General features: G+C 32.4%; 2 protein-coding genes across 7 annotated transcripts in view; both read right to left on the bottom strand.

Annotated features, from left to right (window-relative positions):
* The window catches only part of LOC126884820 (ankyrin repeat domain-containing protein 17-like), a 247,095-nt gene that overhangs the window by 59,876 nt on the left and 167,546 nt on the right, over positions 1 to 19,673 (bottom strand). For 4 of the 6 annotated variants that reach the window (XM_050651075.1, XM_050651072.1, XM_050651073.1 and 1 more), the window contains one exon: positions 6,819 to 7,231. In XM_050651075.1, coding sequence (XP_050507032.1) covers positions 6,819 to 7,231 — 413 coding nt within the window. The remainder of the gene's footprint in view (positions 1 to 6,818; positions 7,232 to 19,673) is intronic. The other 2 variants (XM_050651074.1, XM_050651076.1) reach the window with 1 other exon arrangement.
* Positions 16,661 to 18,354, bottom strand: LOC126884822 (uncharacterized). Its single transcript, XM_050651080.1, has one exon. The coding sequence runs from the start codon at positions 18,161 to 18,163 to the stop codon at positions 16,691 to 16,693; it is 1,473 nt and encodes a 490-aa protein (XP_050507037.1). The 5' UTR covers positions 18,164 to 18,354; the 3' UTR covers positions 16,661 to 16,690.

Below are 19,673 nucleotides of genomic sequence, written 5' to 3'. Positions count from 1 at the left end.
GACCTTAGTTGCAGGAAAAAACCAGAGAGCCTACAAATTTAAATGAAACTATAAAATCAACTGAAATCTTCAAATACTTGTGAGTCCAAATAACATCAAAAGCAGTGAGTTAAGAAGAAATGCATTCCAGGATTGACCAAACAAGATCAACCATTAGATAGGCACTTGACAAGTATTGGGTTGTACGGCACCGAACTCTGGAAAATAAATTAAAGAAACAAATTAAAAATGACGGCCATGAAAATGAACTATTCAACAGGAGACAATGTTGTAGCCTTACTAGACTTAATCGGGTCTAGATAGAGTATTGGATTCGGAGAAAAATAAAAATTGATCTAAGACACATACTAAAAACAAATTGAAGCCAAAAGAATAAACTGGTATGGGCACCTGCAGAGAATTCCTGAAAATTGATGACCAAAAAATATAGAAAAATAACCTTCGCTACAAGAAAATGAGTAGGTAAGATCAACATTGCTTAGTACTAGAAAGATGATGTCGAAGATGTCGGCGATTTAAAAACTGAAGATTACTTCTACAGAAACGTGGAAATTAGGTTGCAAGAAAAGCCGGCAGCTGTAGAAAACTCGCGTATATGATATTAAGAAAGTAAAATTAACTTTTGAATGTTTAATTAAAACCTATTGAAATCTGTAGGAGACTTGATGAAAGAACATTTTATTTTTTTTAATAATGAATCTTTTTACTTTATTTACCCATTTTATTGCAGAAATCCTCTCCGCCTTTGTTTTTATTATCTTCAGGTGGTTTCGATTTTCTACATAACTAACCTCACCACACATTTTCAATAACGCCACTGATTAGGCCCGCACAAGTTAAATTCCTGCTACATTTATGTTCAGTTCTGCTGGTTGACTACTCTGACGAAACACTCCCTGCCGCGCACTGTCTCTCTTTCTCTAGTGGCTAGCCAGCGAGCGGAAATTAAATTATGAAGAATACTGTAATGATTTGTCCTTTGAAACTCATAGTGACAGCAGTATTATTAAAGACGACTAGATGGAGTTACTGATAACGTTTTGGGAACGACAAAGAGTAAAAATACAAATACTTTGTCAAAATATTATAAGATCACATCAATTTTCGTCGCTTGAAATTGAACACTACAGAAGAAAAACTTGCTAGTTTTATTTACTTTTGAGAAAAGATCAAATTTTCTATAAATAAACATTTTTATCACCAACAACATGATTGGAATAATCTGAAGAAGAAAAATATTATTCTTGGAAATAAGTAGAGTGTGTACTACTCAATAAAAACGAAATAAAAACCAAATGTTGAACTGAATAACCATAGGAATATAATTGTGAATAAGGAAAAAATCAGGTAACTATCAAAAGATCATGTATTCGACAACTTTTTGATTAGTTCTTAATAGTTTTGTAGATATTTGAGTACCAAAACTGTTAAAAGACCGGTTTAGTTAGACTCAAAAATAGGAGTGAGGTTACAATAATTACCATCAAGCTGAAAATTGGCAGGATTGTTCAAAATACCACCATAAATGAAATCTAAAAAGTCCTCATAACTCTGACCCGAGCTAAAAAATTTACGCCAAATAAGGTTTACTTACCAAAGGTTTACCAAAATATTAAGGTCACCAAATATGGTTTTTAGCGATTTTCAGCGAAACGGTAAGTTTTATCATAAAATTAGTTCTAACAAAAAATGTAGATTAGATAATTATCTAAGTATAAAAAATATTTTAATACCTTTTTTCGTAAGAGCCACAATTTTTGAGATACATAACAACGATTCAAAGAGTTCTAATCGTCATAATATATGTATTAGTACACCACGTATATACATCACTGAAGCTGTAATCTAAGTAAACATAATATTCTATCGGTCGACTTAACTTATATTACACATAATAATATAAGATATTATAAATATATTAATGTTTCTACCATACAGCTTGCGGCCTACCGAGGGTTTACCAGCAGAACGCACTAAGTCAATTTTTTTAGTTATTTAACTATTAATGCAGTTGTATATAAAAAGGTATGCTCTATATACTGCAAAAACACACAAAGTCGCATTTATTATAATAACAGAAAAAAAAATAATACTAAGTCAGTTTGACTGTTTCATTTACTAGCAGAATGCATTAAGTACTCTTAATGCAGTCTGCTTGTACTATTTTTGCGAAAACCGAACATACAACACTGAATTAACGTTGACTTACAACATTCTGATTGTACAATCTGTATACCTATCGTCAGGTTTAAATCAAAAGGTTAATGTATGAAAAAGAGAAACGGTTTACCTAATTAAAGGACCATAAATGTGACAACTCATAGGTCAAGCCGTGCTAATCAACTATTTTTGAATATTGAAAATTTTCCAAAATTGTACTCTACGCCGATTAAAATTAATTGTGCCAAAAAGAATGAGTTAATGGAGTTATGCGAAAAGAAAGCACCAGAAGCCATAAGTATTTCACAGGTGGTACGAAAACTTGTCGTTTGATGAAAAAATTATCAGTGTTCTGCCGGAACCTATGTCTATGATTCGCAGATTAGATCATTTAGCACTAAAATCACCGGAGTAAATAGATTTTAACTACAGCACCTAGAGACTTGCAACATTTTGCATTGTGTTCAGTATGACGTCGGAAAAAACGTCTACAATAGAAAAATGAGTGGAAATGCATAATTGTATTTTAAAGGGCACAAAGTGCATCCAGAAGTGCATAAACATGTCAAGATAATTAAGGGCCAGATTTTGTTACGCGGGGGCTTTTGGGGTCTCTGAATACGAATTCGCCACCAGCACCGACCCTAGGGCTACCTAGGGCACAGTTTCACTGCTAAGTCACATCATCTTCTGGAGTTTAGAGGGTTTTCGGCATTAAATTGATGCAAACAGATTACTCAGGGAGTCTTTGGGTGTGCTGAAGACGAATACACCTTCAGAATAGACACCTGGTGTCTAGGGTCACGCCATCTTCGAAGTTTCGAGGGATTTCGGCACTTAATGCATGCAAATAGATTACTAGGCGGTTTTTGGGGTTACTTAGTACGAATACGCCATCAGAAATGAACCCGGACAACCTGGTGTCCAACGTCACTGCTAAGGCATGTTACCTTATAGAGTTTGGAGAGTGTTTGTGCATCGGGGGTCGGTTCTGATGTCATATTCTTATTCAGCGGCCCCAAAAACCTTCGAGTAATCTGTTTGCATCAATTTGCCGAAAACCCACGAAACTCAAGATCATGTGCCTTAGCAGTGAACCTGGGCACTTGGTGCTCCGGTGGCCGGTTCTGATGGCGTCATATACCAAAAAACCATCAAGTGACAAAATCTGGCACTCAATACACTTATTTGGATATGTTTATGCACCTTTGGATGCATTCTTTGCACTTTTAAAATGCAAGTATGCGTTTACATCCATTTTTCTATTGTAGATTTTTTTTCTGACATCATCTTGAACACAATTCAAAAAGTTACAAGTTTCTAGTTACAAGTTTCAAGAAGACTAATCATCTATTTCCTTTTTGTATTTTTTTTTGTATCTAATAACTAAATTTCTGGAAATTTCTATTGTCCTTTTTTATTTTTATTTTTCAACAGGATTGTTTTAATGCCGAAATTCTAGTTGTCTAAGATTATAGGATAAAACATTAATGGTAAAATTGATACAACTAAAATTAATATTAAAATGAGATTAGTTGTGTGTCTACTTGTGTAAAATAGTAACATTATGAACAAGTAGAATGAACTAAGTCAGTTCATTATTTATTAAAAAATAATTACTAATTAACCAAAAACAATAACTGTAGTTGTAATATGTCACATTCTTTAAAATACCATTACTATTTTTATACAAGTAATAGAATTAAACTAAAAGTAATACTTTTTGTGTAATTTTGATTTATATTTAAAAATTTTACTAACACTGATTTTCTCAAAAACAGTGATTTTTGACTTAGTGCAATCTGCTCGTATACCCTCGGTATAAGCTGTATTATATTACAGTGCCAACAAAAAAATCTTTACAAAGTGAATGTAACGCGAAAATAATAAGAATTATTATTTTAATTTTACGGCTTATTCCCAACAAAAATAGTAAATTGATATGACAAAGTATTAACTTATAATAATTCTTCTTACTTATGCGTCTTATTCAATTTGAAAAGATGTAAAATGTAAAAGATGCGTCTTTTCTCTCCGTAATTTTCTTTGGTGGCGAAATCCTTCAGGTAGATGACACCCTCGAGGTATTAATCAGTCTTGAGAACTACTCCGGAGTGAAAATACGTGTTAAACCTATATTTTTTAACCTACTTCGTGTTATTTTCATTGTTATAACAAAAATGTCAGAATATCGTTTTCTTTGTGCTAAAATTTTAACTGAAACCGAAATTGTTGCCGTTGAACGTGGTATAAAAACATTAATCAATGCAAGTACTGAAAGAGCAGATGAATTTTTAGAATTTCTTAAAGAGCAGAAATATGTGACCATACATGTGGAGTGGAGTTTTAAAAAAAACTGATTCAACTCCACAAGAAGTTATTTCCAAAGGAATTAGCTTTCTTCTCTCTATGTATGGAGCGACTAAAAACACTACGTGCTTAGATAAGTTTCGATATGCATGTTTCTTTAAAAATACTCGAAATAAAAAACAAGTGCAGTTATCTTGTCTTCCTCCAACCTCAGAGGCTGCTCATCAACATATTTTTCGGGTATATTACCAAGTTCAAGTGTGGCTTGGTTATCAGCTAGATCCAACAGATTGGTGATGAAAATTAGTCGACAGTTCATTAGAACCAATTCAAACTTTACTCCCACCTGCGCCGGAAAAACTTCTGAACAATTTTTTGCAACTGTTAAAAGGGATGTAGCGCTAAATGTGATTGCAAAAAAGTTGGACTGTTTTGTTCGGTAGAATGCACTAATTGTTAAAACCGGTCGTGTTCCAATGTTGAATCCATGCGATGTGTCATTATTGGGCCAATTTACTTGCACCCAGGATGAACAAGAAGAAGAAGAAGAAGAAGAACAAGGAGAAGAGCAAGCAGAAATATTAGAAAATTACGAACCAGTTGGATAAATTTCCCTTTTTTTTATTTATACCGCTTGTTATAACTTTTTATTATTTTTAACCCTTGCCAATATCAATTAATTATTCAATAGCTTCACATTAAACAGAATAATAACAGATCCGTGGAATACGCCTACTGGGGAAACCACGTTAAAAAAACGCGCTAAGTATTACACTACCTCAAAGGTGGTGTGGAAACGTGTGCGCATATTATGACGATTACAACTTTTTGAATCGTTATATCTCAAAAACGGTGGCACTTAGAAAAAAGTAATCAGACATCTTTTATAGATAATTATCTAGTCTACAATTTTTCTTAGAACTAATTTTATGATAAAACTTACCGTTTCGCTGAAAATCGCCAAACACTATATTTGATGACCTTTGACCCCGCGTAAATTTTTTAGCTCGGGTCGAATTTATGAGGACTCTTTCGATTTCATTTATGATGGTATTTTGAACAATCCTACCAATTTTCAGCTTGATGGTAATTTTTGTTCGCATGTGTAAGTTGAACGGAGTATATTGTCTGTATAATATTTATGCCTGGTTGCACCAACAGATCTTAAGCTTAAGACGTGACTTAAGCTCAGCTTACTAAACATACGGCATTACTAAACATAATTTTCAGCTTGCCACAATTGATTGCCACGTGGATTGCATCTTAAACTTTGTCCCAGTTAAGACGTGCTTAGATAAAAATCGGAAGTTATGGATCTATAAGCTGAGCTTAGCTAAGCTGGAGCTTAAGATTTGTTGGTACAACCAGGCATTAATTACCTCTCCTAATTCGTTTGAACCACACCTACAATACAGTCCACACAACTCTAAAATTAATAATGTCGCATATATACATGCCTTATGTACACCGCAGTCAAATCTTACTTTAACCCTTAAGTACTAACATCTTAAATCAATGACGTAAATACTAACTAACCGCCTGACAGACGGGTTTAATATTTTAGTGGTAATTTTTGTTTTTGTTAAATATTTTAATGCAAAAAAAATATCTCGATGACTTACTGACAGTATGATTATCTAAAAAACACAGTAATTAATCTAGTTTTTCTGTATTTATTAAAATAAAAAGCATTATAACAAGAATGGAAGGATTGTTTGTGTACCTTTTTACTCCAGAAAAAAGTGTGATAAAAATTAAACAAATTGAATCTTATTAAAAATTTATAATCGAGTTAAACAAAGAGTAAGAAAAATGAAAATAAAAAGGTTTTTAAAAAATAATAAAACAAAAAAAACTGACTGGTACCATAGTTAGTAGTGTAGTAATGGTAGTCAGTGGCAACATTTTCATCACAAATTGATTCCACTTCGGTTATGTCGTCTTCTACATCATCAAACCATTTCAAAAGAGTTTCCTCCCTCAGGATCTTTATTCCCTTATTTGATGTTTTTTGAAGAACTGGGGCACATTCTGTGTAATGACGAACTGGGCACAAACACTAACACCCCGTCTATTAGACGGAAATCACACTTTTGAGTCTAAATATCTTTCGAATAACAACCTGCAGCAAGTTGCCGAATTCAATACTACTAAAGAACAACCCAACTTGAAAAGTCATAAACGGGTGACCTTCAAAATTTTCTAGGAAGGGAAATATCCCACTTTCGACAAGCGATGCCGTCTGACAGACGGGGTGTTAGTACTTAAGGGTTAAATATAGGGCGTAAAAATAAATAATTGTTTAAAAAAATTGCATAAATTGTTAATAAATGAAAAAGTATACCAACCTGGCTGACGTCCGCATGCGACGTGACCGCCGGGAACTTAACCTGGGCAGGGGCAGCAGCGGGCTGTTGATTGGTATTCGTCGAAACCGCAGTTACATTTGTCACAGGTTGGCCCGTCCCGCCCGCTGCGACGACGCTTCCATTGGCAGTGGCTAAGCTGACAGCGACGGACGCCGAAGAGGTATTGGGCATCGGCGAAAAGTAATAGGGTTGCTGCTGCTGCTGCGACGGTTGCTGCGAGTTCGGCTGTTTTTGGTTTTGCTGAACGAAGGTGCCGGTATCAGTCGCGGCGGTTTGCAGCTTGGCGGCCGCCCCCGCTTGTAGACATTGAGTACCGCCTGTGTAGAAAGCATTGTGGACTTGAAGATTTTGTCCGGGAAAGAGCGTATTTGCCAGCATGCCAGTACCCAACCCTAATAATATATAGGCAGCCCATCAGAGAGACCTTAGCCAAGTATCTGGGGAAAGGGAAAAGGAAGGGTTCATGCACAAAACGGGTGGATGAAAGTATTCAGTAACTAAACAAAAATGTCTTACAGTACTATCAGTCATACAGAGATCTAATCTTCATTGTTGCTATGAACTTTTAGTTCTGACCTTGTAGGATGGAAGTAGGACAAAAATGTCTTACAGTACTATCAGTCATACAGAGATCTAATCTTCATTGTTGCTATGAACTTTTAGTTCTGACCTTGTAGGATGGAAGTAGAGGGAATACTTTACCCCCTTATGCTATGTGAATGATTTTGAATACCATTTTGATAATGCATTTACAGTCGGAAAAATGAAAGAATACCCATGAACGATCACATCAATCACTTATTTTGTATTTGCTGTCTTTTTCTATAAATAACAAACCTTTTTGTAGAAAAAGTTAGCAAATACAAAATAAGTGATTCATGTGATCGTTCATGGGTATTCTTTCATTTTTCCGACTGTAGACACCATAGTGTGTAAATATGTTAGTTTTCGAAAAATGAAGTTGACATTGCTCTGAAGCTATTTTTTGTGTAATTGTAATTAGACCAGGACCAATCTGTAAAAAACGGGAATTTTAGGATGTGAAAGGTGGCATTCGGATTTTTGCAGATAAAGTTAGGTGACACCTTCAGTAATAATAATTGACTTATGCTCCTTCTCAAATATGCCCGGAACATTAATAAAAAAATTAAAATATTTAAAAATTTCGAAAAAATCGATTTTTTCTGTTTTCTTTGCTTATAACTTTAAAACGGTTCGTTTTGGAACAAAGTCGTAGAGAAATAAAATAAAGATAATTGAATTTTGTATGATATACGATTGGTCAAAAATGTCTTAAGGTATTACCTTTTCTGCAATATAGCAATAAATACAAAATAAGGGGGCAAAATACGTCTATTGGTATTCAATGTTTCTTAACCACTTTGGTGGCACTTGGAACCTTAGTAATTCGCTTAGAAAATTCTTATAACTTAAATGGTATACCAAAAATTTCATTAAAATCGACCTAATAGATTTTGCATAATAAATTTGCAATGTAAATGTTTTTAAAAAAGTTCAAATTTTTTAAAATCTTTCTGAACAAAAAGTAGACCATTTAGAAGTTGGCTAATTTTTTACATATAAAAAGGTGCTCTACCTATCTAATACACTTTACAAAATTAAAATCGGATTATTTAAGGGGCCTCAGCAATGTTTTAAAATTATAAACAATTTTTTGGCTTATAAACAAATAGCTTTGTTTAGAAATAAAAAAATTAATTTTTAGCAATGCAAATAATTAAAACCGGTATAATTTGACTTAAACTTTCAAATGCTGTCAGCAGAAATGCTATTTTATTTTTTAATCAAAAGTTATTCTCTTTCAAAAATTGCAATTTTTCGATTTTTTTAATGTTTCACCGCGTTTATCTCAAAAACTATGCATCCTACGAAAAAACTTGTAAGAACATTTTTTGCTTAGAATTACCCAATAAATACAAAAAAAATGTTTTATTTTGCGAAAAATCGATGTTTTGTTATTCCTCAAGTTCTTTGTTTATAACAATCTTATCGACATCCGGATCAACTGTTACCCAAAAAAATTCGTGTTCTACGGGTCAAAATACATAAAAAAAACTTGGGTAAGTCCATCTAAATATAGGAGCCCATAGCACCCCCTCCTGGACACAGCACTAATTTGTTTATAAGCCAAAAAATTGTTTATAACTTTAAAAAATTGCTGAGGCTGCTTAAATATTCCGATTTCAATTATGTAAAGGGCATTAGATAGGTAGAGTGCTTCTTTATATGTAAAAAAATTGACAAATCTTTGTATGTTCTAGTTTTTGTTGTGCAAGATTTTAAAAAATTTTAATTTTTTAAAAAAAGTTTAGATTGAAAAATTATTATGCAAAATCTAGGAAGTCAATTTTAATGAAATTTGGTGGACGGTTTTAGCACATTACCAAAATTTTCTACGCGAATTAGGAAGGTTCCAAGTGTAACCTAAGTGATGGAAAAACATTGAATAAGGACAGGCTTGTTTTGCCTCCTTATTTTATATTTATTGCTATTTTGCAGCAAGGGTGTTAAATTAAAACATTTTTAACCAATCCTATCTGATAGAAAATTTAATTATCTTTGTTTTATTCCTATACGACTTTGTTCCAAAATGAATCGTTTTAAAGTTATAAGCAAAGAAAGTAGAAAAAAAAACCGATATTTTTTGAAATTTTTAAATATTTTATTTTTTTTATTAATGTTCCGAGCATATTTGAGAAGGAGCATAAGTCAATTATTATTAACGAAGTTATCACCTAACTTTATCCGCAAAAATCCGAATGCCGCGAAAATTCGTTTTTTGACGTTTCGTTTTCCACTTTGGAAATTTTGAGATACCTAGGTATTTTGAGAACGATTTAAGAAATATAGTACATTTTTTTTGTTGATATTTGAAAAATATAAACTATGTAAGGTAACATTATAGATTTTGTTCTCTTCATCTTGCATCAAAGGTTCATATCTGAAGGCAAAAACCATCGATTTTGTGGGCCATCCAGTATACAGTCCTGAGTTGGCACTATGTGATTTCTTTGCTTGTTTGCAAAAACACAAACAGACAGTAAACGTTTGAAGACGTCAGATGAGATGGTAGAGGCATACAAAAATCTTATTTCTGAGATTCCTATTTCGGACTGACATAACGGAAGTGAACTGAATATCTGATGTTGTTTAGCCGGTACTCGTTTAGTAGAATGCCTTTTTCAGTTTCGTGCAAAGCTTCGATAAATATTCTTTCAGAGTAAAGATTGAAAATTAGGGGGGACAAAATGCAGCCTTGCCTCACTCCACGCATGATTTTCACATATTCGGTGTGTTCACCGTCAACTCTGAGGTTTTCAGTCTGATTCCAGTAAGCGCCGGACTCCACTTGCGATTTGTAGTCGCGCGATTGTTTTGTCGCGAAGATTGAACACATTGTTTCAAATAGAATACAAGTCAATCCATTTGCGATTAAATAATCGTGGATTGACTTGTATTTGAAACAATGTGTTCAATCTTCGCGAAAAAACAATCGCGCGACTAGAAAATCGCAAGTGGAGTCCGGCGCTAAAGGTTTCTAATTCTTTTTAGATCTTGGTTGTTAATTCCTGCTTCTTTTAGTATTTGCATCATCTTGGCGTGTTGTAATCTATCAAACGCTTTCTCGTAATCAACCAATAAGACTTGTACTGAATATGCATATCTCGTACCAACAGCATTTATGAACCAGAACTAGTTGGGGGAAATTTTACTTTTACACAGCTTGTAATTATTGTCTCATGGATTATCTTTAGGAACAATTTTAGGAGATGGCTCATGAGGTTTATCTTCTTATATTTTGGTTTCTGGTTTTGTAAAAGTACAAACTCAGACTGCAACCATTCTGTTGGTGTTACATGACGATAGATTCAGATATGCCTGTAATATTGTCTTGGAAAATATTTTGAAAAATAGCTACTGGGTCAATAATAATAAATTACAAAGTGTTACAAGCTTAGAGATGCAAATAAAGAAATCTTGGTTCCGATTATGTTTATGGCAATTTATTAAAATATTTCTTCACTTTGTAAGTACTTTATACAGGGCGTTTCATTGGGAAACTTCTTGAATGGTGAATAGAGGTCGCTGAGGCGGTTCTAGATATACCACATATTTATTGCCTTACCGATTTTTATAACTGAGTTACAGGGTGTTTTGTCGATTTTGCCCATTTCTTTCTGGACCCGTAACTTTAAAACCACCCTGTATATTTTTTTGATATTTGGTACACATATGTCTCATTTAAAACACAAACAATCCAATTGCTAGTCACAAGAGAAACCCAGGTCCGGGCTAAAAAAAATTATAAATTATTTGTGACCTTAAAACAACACCCTGTATATTGAAATTTTTAAAATCCGTTTGCATATTTGAAAATAGCACAAAAAACTAAGTCTAATGATTTGCTTAAATTTTTCGGCCAGACAATTTAATGACTTTAATTTTGAAATCATATTTAAGTTTTAAGAACTCTTAGATTAAAAAGCAGGTATTATTAACTTTTAATAATAAATTATTAAAGTTAATGAACAAATACTCATTCTAAAAATAATCAGTACTTATTTACTACATTAGAACGATCCATTTACTAATCACAAGAAAAATCCAGTTTACACGTTTGCTTTAATTTTTTTCACAGAAAATTTAGTTACTTTAATTTTGAAATTAAATCTGTTGCAATTATTTATAACTCTGAGATTAAAAAGCAGGCATTAGTAACTGTTAATAATAAATTAATAAAGTTAATGACTAAATACTCATTTTAAACGTAATCAGTAATCATTTACTACATTGTAATGACCCATTTACTAATCACAAGAAAAATCCAGGTCCGGATTAACAAAAAAATATAATGTAATAGTCACCTTGAAAAAACACCCTGTATATTGAAATTTTCAAAATCCGTTTAAACATTTGAAAAGAACACAAAAAACTAAGTTTAATGGTTTGCTTTAATTTTTTGCGCAGACAATTTAATGAAATTACTTTTCAAATTAACCATATTTTTGTTAGAGTTCTGAGTTCTTAAAAATTTCGGCCTAATTTCAAAATTGAAGTCATTAAATTGTCTGCGCAAAAAATGGAAGCGAACCATTAAACTTAGTTTTTTGTGCTCTTTTCTAATGTTCAAATGGACTTTGAAAATTTCAATATACAGGGTGTTGTTTCAAGGCCACTATTACTTTATATTTTTTTTATCAATCCGGACCTGGATTTTTGTTGTGATTAATATGTGGGTCGTTAAAATGTACCTAGTAAATAAGTATTAATTATTTTTAAAATAACTATTTAGTCATTAACTGTATTAATTTATTATTAACAGTTACTAATGCCGGCTTTTTAATCTCAGAGTTCTAAAAAATTTCAATAGATTTAATTTCAAAATTAAAATCATTAAAATTTCTGCGTAAAAAGTTAAAGCCAAGCTATAAACTCAGTTTTGTGTGCTATTGTCAAATGTGCAAACCAATTTGGAAAATTTCAATATACAGGGTGTTGTTTTAAGGTCACAATTACTTTGTTTTTTTGTTAATCCGGACCTGGATTTTTCTTGTGATTAGTAAATGGACCGTTCTAATTTAGTAAATAAGTACTGATTATTTTTAGAATGAGTATTTGTTCATTAACTTTAATAATTTAGTATTAAAAGTTAATAATACCTGCTTTTTAATCTAAGAGTTCTTAAAAACTTAAATATGATTTCGAAATTAAAGTCATTAAATTGTCTGGCCGAAAAATTTAAGCAAATCATTAGACTTAGTTTTTTGTGCTCTTTTCAAATATGCAAACGGATTTTAAAAATTTTAATTTACAGGGTGTTGTTTCAAGGTCACAAAGAATTTATAATTTTTTCTAGTCCGGATCTGGATTTTTCTTGTGATTAGTAGTTGGATGGGTTCTGTTGTAAATGATACATATTATCAAAAAAATATACAGGGTGGTTCTAAAGTTATGGGTCCAGAAAGAAATGGGCAAAATCGAAAAAACACCCTGTAACTCGGTTATAAAAATCGGTGAGGCAATAAATGTGGTATATTTAGAACCGCCTGAGTGACCTATATTCACCATTCAAGTATTTCCGTTTCCCAATGAAACCCCCTGTATACATAACGCGAGTTTGTAACTCCCTCTCAATACCAAATAAAGTGCAACCAAAAATAATGTTCACTCAAGAACAATGATATTAATCTTTGCGTACCTTGTATTGTTGCGTGAGAAATTATTTACTGTTATATTCCTTATCTTTGTTGTATCTCTATAGTGAATTTATAGTTAAATTCTAAAAATACTATTAAAATAATTAAACAACAATGATTATACATGTGTTTATAATCATTTCGATCATACATACTTTTCAATTTTACTTGAACACAATGTTTGTTTAGTCACCTAAAACTACATGCATTACACAGATCACTAAAGCACTACAAAAATTGAATTAACTGATAACTGATGCTAAAAAGGCTGTTTTATTTCCGTTTGTTATAAATAGACTAACAGTACATACTAGATACCAAAATAGATCATAACTATATAAAAAAATTCCATTTAACAATTCAAAAATTGTTCCAGTAAATCCAAAATAGCGAAATAACTTATGGAGGGGGGTGACGAGCTAAAATTGCACCGAGTCTTATTTTTCAATCACATAGAACGTTGAAAAACATTGAATTCTGGGAGTGAGGTATCTTGACAGGGGTACCCTTTAAATACGAGTTGTACTAAATGATAAGGAGGGGTCCAGATATACAGGGTGTCCAGAAACTCTACCGACAAACGAAGACAGGAGATTATTCAGATAATTTTAAGATATTTTAACCTAATTCGCCTAGTCCGAAAATGCTTCCTAAAGGAGCTAGAGCTCTTTGAAGATGGCGTCATGTAAGCAGTTTTTCTTAAATAACTCCAGAACGCTTATATTGAGAAAAACGAAAATTGGTACACATATTTATCTTCCAGAGATAAATCGACTCCATGCATTGCGAATTTCTATTACCGATCATAGGCGTCCGTTTTGGGTAGGGCAACAATTATTTTATCGCATAACTTTTTTATCTTTAACTTTTGAGCATTTTTGACTCTGGATTATTAAATTGTGAGATATTCTACAACTAAAAGGTACTCTTGTTTTAGGTCGATAGGATACACCGTTTTCTAGAAAAATCGATTTGAAAAATTTTTCTTTTGAATTTCCAAAAAAATTCAAAAAAAACTATTTAGAAATCTGAAAACTGGTACGTTTATTTATATTTCAGAGATGAATCGATTTCATTAACTGCGAATTTCTAGTACGGGTCATATGCGTCCGTTTTGGGTAGGTCAACGGTTATTTTATCGCATAATATTTTTGTCCTTAATTTTTAAGCATTTTTGACTCTAGATTATTAAGTTATGAGGTATTCTAATACTAAAAGTTACCCTTGCTTTAAGTTGATAAAATACACCGTTTTGTTTGAAAATTTTTTTAAATTTTTATTCAAATTTAAAAAACGAAAAATTTTCAATTCGATTTTTCTAGAAAACCGTGTGTCCTACGGACTTAAACCAAGAGTACCTTTTAGTACTAGAATACCTCACAATTTAATAATCCAGTGTCAAAAATGCTTAAAAGTTAAAGACAAAAAAGTTATGTGATAAAATAACCGTTGCCCTACCCAAAACGGACGCCTATGATCGGTACTAGAAATTGGCAATGGATGGAATCGATTTATCTCTGAAAGATAAATATACGTACCGATTTTCGTTTTTATAAATTGAAGCGTTCTGGAGGTATTTAAGAAAAACTAATTACAAGAAGCCATCTTCAAAGAGCTCTAGCTCCTTTAGGAAGCATTTTCGGACTAGGCGAATTGAGCTAAATTGTCTTAAAATTATCTGAAGAATCTCCTGTCTTCGTTTGTCGGTAGAGTTTCTGGACACCCTGTATAAATAGTGTGACCAACTAGCCCGAAAAATCCGGGACATGGCCCGAATTACGATGTCGTGTCCCGGCGTCCCGGACAAGGCTTCCGGGCCATCCGAATTTTCAACGTTCTGGTAAAATTCTATTTTGAAATTTTGAATACGTTATTCTTCTAAGATTTCAGGTATTTTTTTCAGCCTTGTCCCGGATTCGACTGAATTGGAGTTGGTCACACTATGTATAAATAAAAATACGAGTAGAACAGGCCAGGAATATGTACAATAAAAAGAAGTAAATTATACCGGGTATCCACTTATATTTTCCCCCATTTTAACTGCCTATAACTTCTAAAAGGTTCAAGATAGAAATATGCGGTTTTCGCTGAAATGTTTTATTTTAGTAAACGTTTTGTTTGAATGGATTGAATTTTTTATATCGCTTTCAAATACGAAATAAAAAATGGCGGATTTTTGAAAAAAACTTTGTTGACTTTTTTTTAATGGAACACCCAGTATATTTTTTGTAACTTGAAAGAAAGGTCATTCACCTATCCAGCGATATAAAGTTTTTCAAAATCGGTTGTCAAATCACTGAGTAATTAATTTTAAAATGAGGGGTGCAACGTGGATATCACATACCTAAATAACATAACTGAGCAAAATGATATTATGTTAGATGTGGTTTCCACATTGCATCTCTCATTCTAAAAATTAATTGCTCAGTCATTTGGCAACTGATTTTAAAATTTTTTATATCGCTGGATAGGTAAATGACGGTTTTTTCAAGACACAAAAAAATATACTGGGTGTTTTAATAAAACAAGTCAACAACGTTTTTTTTTTTCAAAAAATCCGCCATTTTTTATTTAAAAGCGATATAAAAAATGGTCATTTACCTAAAAACTTGAAAAAACGGTCATTTATCTATCCAGCGATATAAAATTTTTAAAATCGTTTGTCAAATGACTGAGCAATTAATTTTTAAAATGAGAGATGCAATGTGGAAATCACATAACTTGCTTAGTTATGTTATTTAGGTATGTGATATCCACGTTGCACCTCTCATTTTAAAAATTAATTACTCAGTGATTTGATACCGATTTTGAAAAACTTTATATCGCTAGATAGGTGAATGACCTTTCTTTCAATTTACAAAAGAATATACTGGGTGTTCCATTAAAAAAAGTCAACAAAGTTTTTTCAAAAATCCGCCATTTTTTATTTCGTATTTGAAAGCGATATAAAAAATTCCATCCATTCAGACAAAACTTTTACTAAAATAAAACATTTCAGTGAAAACCGCATATTTCTATCTTGAGCCGTTTAGAAGTTATAGGCAGTTGAAATGGGGGAAAATATAAGTGGACACCCGGTATATAACCGAAAACGAACTTTATGACGCCCGAATTAGAGTTATTAAATGCTGAGTTTGGTCCGTCCTTCTGTATGGTGATGAAGCCTGGACATTGAAAGTAAATACCATAAGACGGCTAGAAGCCATGTTACCACTAATAGTTGGAGGGAAGATAGAAGGTCGAAGTGGAGTAGGCAGAATAACAATGGCATGGTTTCGTAATATCAGAACTTGGACGGACCTGAACGTTCAACAATTACTAAGAGCGGCTGAGAATACAAAAGAATTTGATGTATTGTACGCAAACCTTTAGAAATGGACTGCCCCAAAAAAAGAAGAATAAGAACTTTAAACGTACAAGGAATCGGAATAAAACTGGAGATGGGAGGAGAGAAAAAACACCACGAATATTGACAAATTCTCCATTTGCTACTCTACTGGTACATAAATTTTACCAGCTTATGAATTTAACAGTTATTTTTCAGATTTCTGATTTTTGAAGTGTATATGGAGTTTTGAACAATACTAACAATATAACCTTACATTTTTATTATTGTACATTTTATTTGTTTCGTTAAAACACTTTAAAGGATATATTATGTTTTTCTAACAAATCTTTTAAATACTGCAATCGTTCATCGTCAATCTTCTTACTCTCCATAACTTGCTTTTCGTGCATTTCCAACATTTTTATGTACTTAACCTCTAAATTGTTGATGATATCGTCGATATGTTTCTGCCTTTCGACGCTAGATTGCACCGTCAACTCTGCGTGTTGTGTCTTCATCTGGATCAACTGAAGCTTATCTTTAAACTCGATGTCTTGTTTGAGCTTTTCTATTTGTTTTAAGTACTCTTTCTCGGATTTTTGGTAAAACTTGTTCATCTTTGATATACATTTCTGTAGCAAGATGATTTTGTCTTCTGGTTTATGATTAAATGTACTTTCCACTTGTGTTTTGAGAGCGGTGATCTCGTTGGACATTCTTGTGCATTGTTGATGTATTATCTCTGATAATCGGCATATTTCTTGGTCTTTTGCTTTCTTGTCATTCTCGAATTCTAATTTTATTTCAGCTATTCGTGCTTCATAGTTGGCCTTCATCTCTTCCATGCGTATTTGGTAGCTATGGTGGACATCATTCAATTCCATTTGAAAGGATGTTTCAAATTTTTTAAACGCCTCTTCGTTTCTTACATGTATTATTTCACTTTGCTTTTTAAACAATTCCGACGATTTCTTCAACTTACCTTCGACTTCTTCTCTAGCTTTGACCTCGTACGATAAAGCAGTATTTTGCGATTCAAGCATACGTTTCAAGTCTTCGTTTTGGTTCAAAGTTTCTGTTAACCTCATTTGTAAAGCTTCTATAGTGTCTTTCCAATCAGCAGGTACAAAATTTGTGTTCTTTAAAGGAACCTTACCATCTACTACTTCTTTGGTCGTTGTGTCATCTTTGAATTGAATGCTTTTTGTTTCTTTTTTAGTGTCACCCGATCCATTAAGTTGAGCCACTTGAATTGAAGTTTGGCTCTCATCGCCATCGGTTAGATCCAACCAAGAACTTTCTTCGGGCATTTTTGGACATCTCAAATCATTTGTGCCAATATTTTCTACATTGCCTTGTCTTTCTTGTACATTTTGGCTGTATTCTTTTGGCATTATAAGAGAAGAATCTGCAGATATATTGTTGGCGTTACAAAGTACATCGCATAATATTGAATTACCTTCTTCAGTCAGTTCTCCATCACTTTCTGCTTCTGTAAATTGTTCCAGATCCACACCAGATGGATTTTCGTGGAAAGGATAAACTAGGACATTATCTTTAATTTGTTTAGCTAATTCTATCAGGTACCTATTCCTATTGGCTTTCTCAGTTTGTGCAGAACTAAGTTTTTCTAACCAACTACGATATGCAGACAAATGGGAGTTTGAATTTACGTAAGGTATGAATTGTTTGATTACGCAAAGGATTTGACGAAACTCTAAATCTAGTTTATTTTCTTCAGGGTTTTTTGATCTTTTTGGCTTTGAAGATTTGTCCATTCCACTTTTATAAGTTCACTATAATTTTGAGATACGACCACATTCACTTCTTTGTACTTTTAAATACGATGTCATTAAAATAATGATTAAATCTGCAAATGTTTTGACGGTATCAACTTTTGACAGACGTTTTGACGTTTAGTTGAGTATTTTAAAACCGATTTTAAAAAATCCTACTCAATTTGGCTGTCTTAACAAAACTGCCGCAAAAATATTTCAATCCAGTAAAGTTATTACTGCGGTCTGTTTGTTATATTAAGTTATATATTTATAACAAACTAAGCGTGTTATTGAACACCCTCGAAAGAAAAATTCACAGTCCTCATAACTTAAAAATCTTTAAATATCTATAAAACCACAAGTAGTGACAAAAAAATGAATGAAACATAAGTGGAGTAATGCAAGCTGCACATTTATTAGTGCAGTCACTGAAGGTTTTCACCTCCGATTTCGTTGAACCTCCATCGATTTTCATGAAAATTGGTGAGCAATTAGAAGATACCTCAAGGAACAAAGGTGACATGATGCCAACTTGCGCTTTTACCCTGGGGGTGGATGCCACCCCTTCTCGGGGGTGAAAATTATTTTATTAAAAATAACCCCATAATTCGATAGAGGGACAAATTTCAAGCAAAATTTGTTATATAGAGTTATTAAAATAAATCAAAACTTTTTGAGTTATTAAACACCAAAGATTTTATTTTTTCGTAAAAAACGCATGTTTTAAATCGGTTTTTCACGTATAAATCAAAAACTATAAGCCTTTACAAAAAAGGTGTTATTACTGAAATTGAAGATAATAAAAAATTGAATACATTTCTCACATAAAAAACTAAACTAATGTTAGTTCAAAGTGAGTTATTGGCAATTAAATGTGTATTTTTTTCGACGAGTGCTCAAATCTAAGTATTCAAGTTAAATAACGGGAAAACGATGCAATGTATAAAATATTCCTGCTAAACATTTGTCAAAGTACTTCGGAATACCTATCAAATGAGCTTCAGAACAAGGTAATGGCGTCAAAATTAAGCAAGTTATAATAAAAATAAAAGAACCGTTTCGATTTTTTTAGGAAAAAGTGAAAAATAAAACATACGCCATTTCCACAAAAATTAAAATTTATAGTAATCCTTACAAGAACTTCTTTGTATGTATTAGCATAAGTAATGTTTTCGATAATTTTGACCGGTTTAGAATGCATATTTTTGAAAAAATGATATAATTTAAAAAAATCATAGCTTTTAAAATTATTGTAATTCTTATATTCTTTTGATAATAACTCCAAAAATACTCAATATACGTAAACAATTATATATAACCAAATTTTAGTTTTTTCTATGCCAAATATTTTACCTGCTTTACTATTTCTATAGGATAAAAAATAACCGAGATAGAAACGTTTAAATCTTAAATTTTGCTGTGGGAACCATGCAACCGGAGTCATGTAACTTTTATTTTTTAAAAAAGTAAGGGGTTTAGAAGATAAGGTTTAACGTGGTTAAATAGCACT

The sequence above is a fragment of the Diabrotica virgifera genome, chromosome 5 (assembly GCF_917563875.1).
Source record: "Diabrotica virgifera virgifera chromosome 5, PGI_DIABVI_V3a".
NCBI classification, from domain to species: Eukaryota; Metazoa; Arthropoda; class Insecta; order Coleoptera; family Chrysomelidae; genus Diabrotica; species Diabrotica virgifera.
Note: the sequence above shows the minus strand (reverse complement) of the source record. Positions and strands in the feature narration are given on the sequence as shown.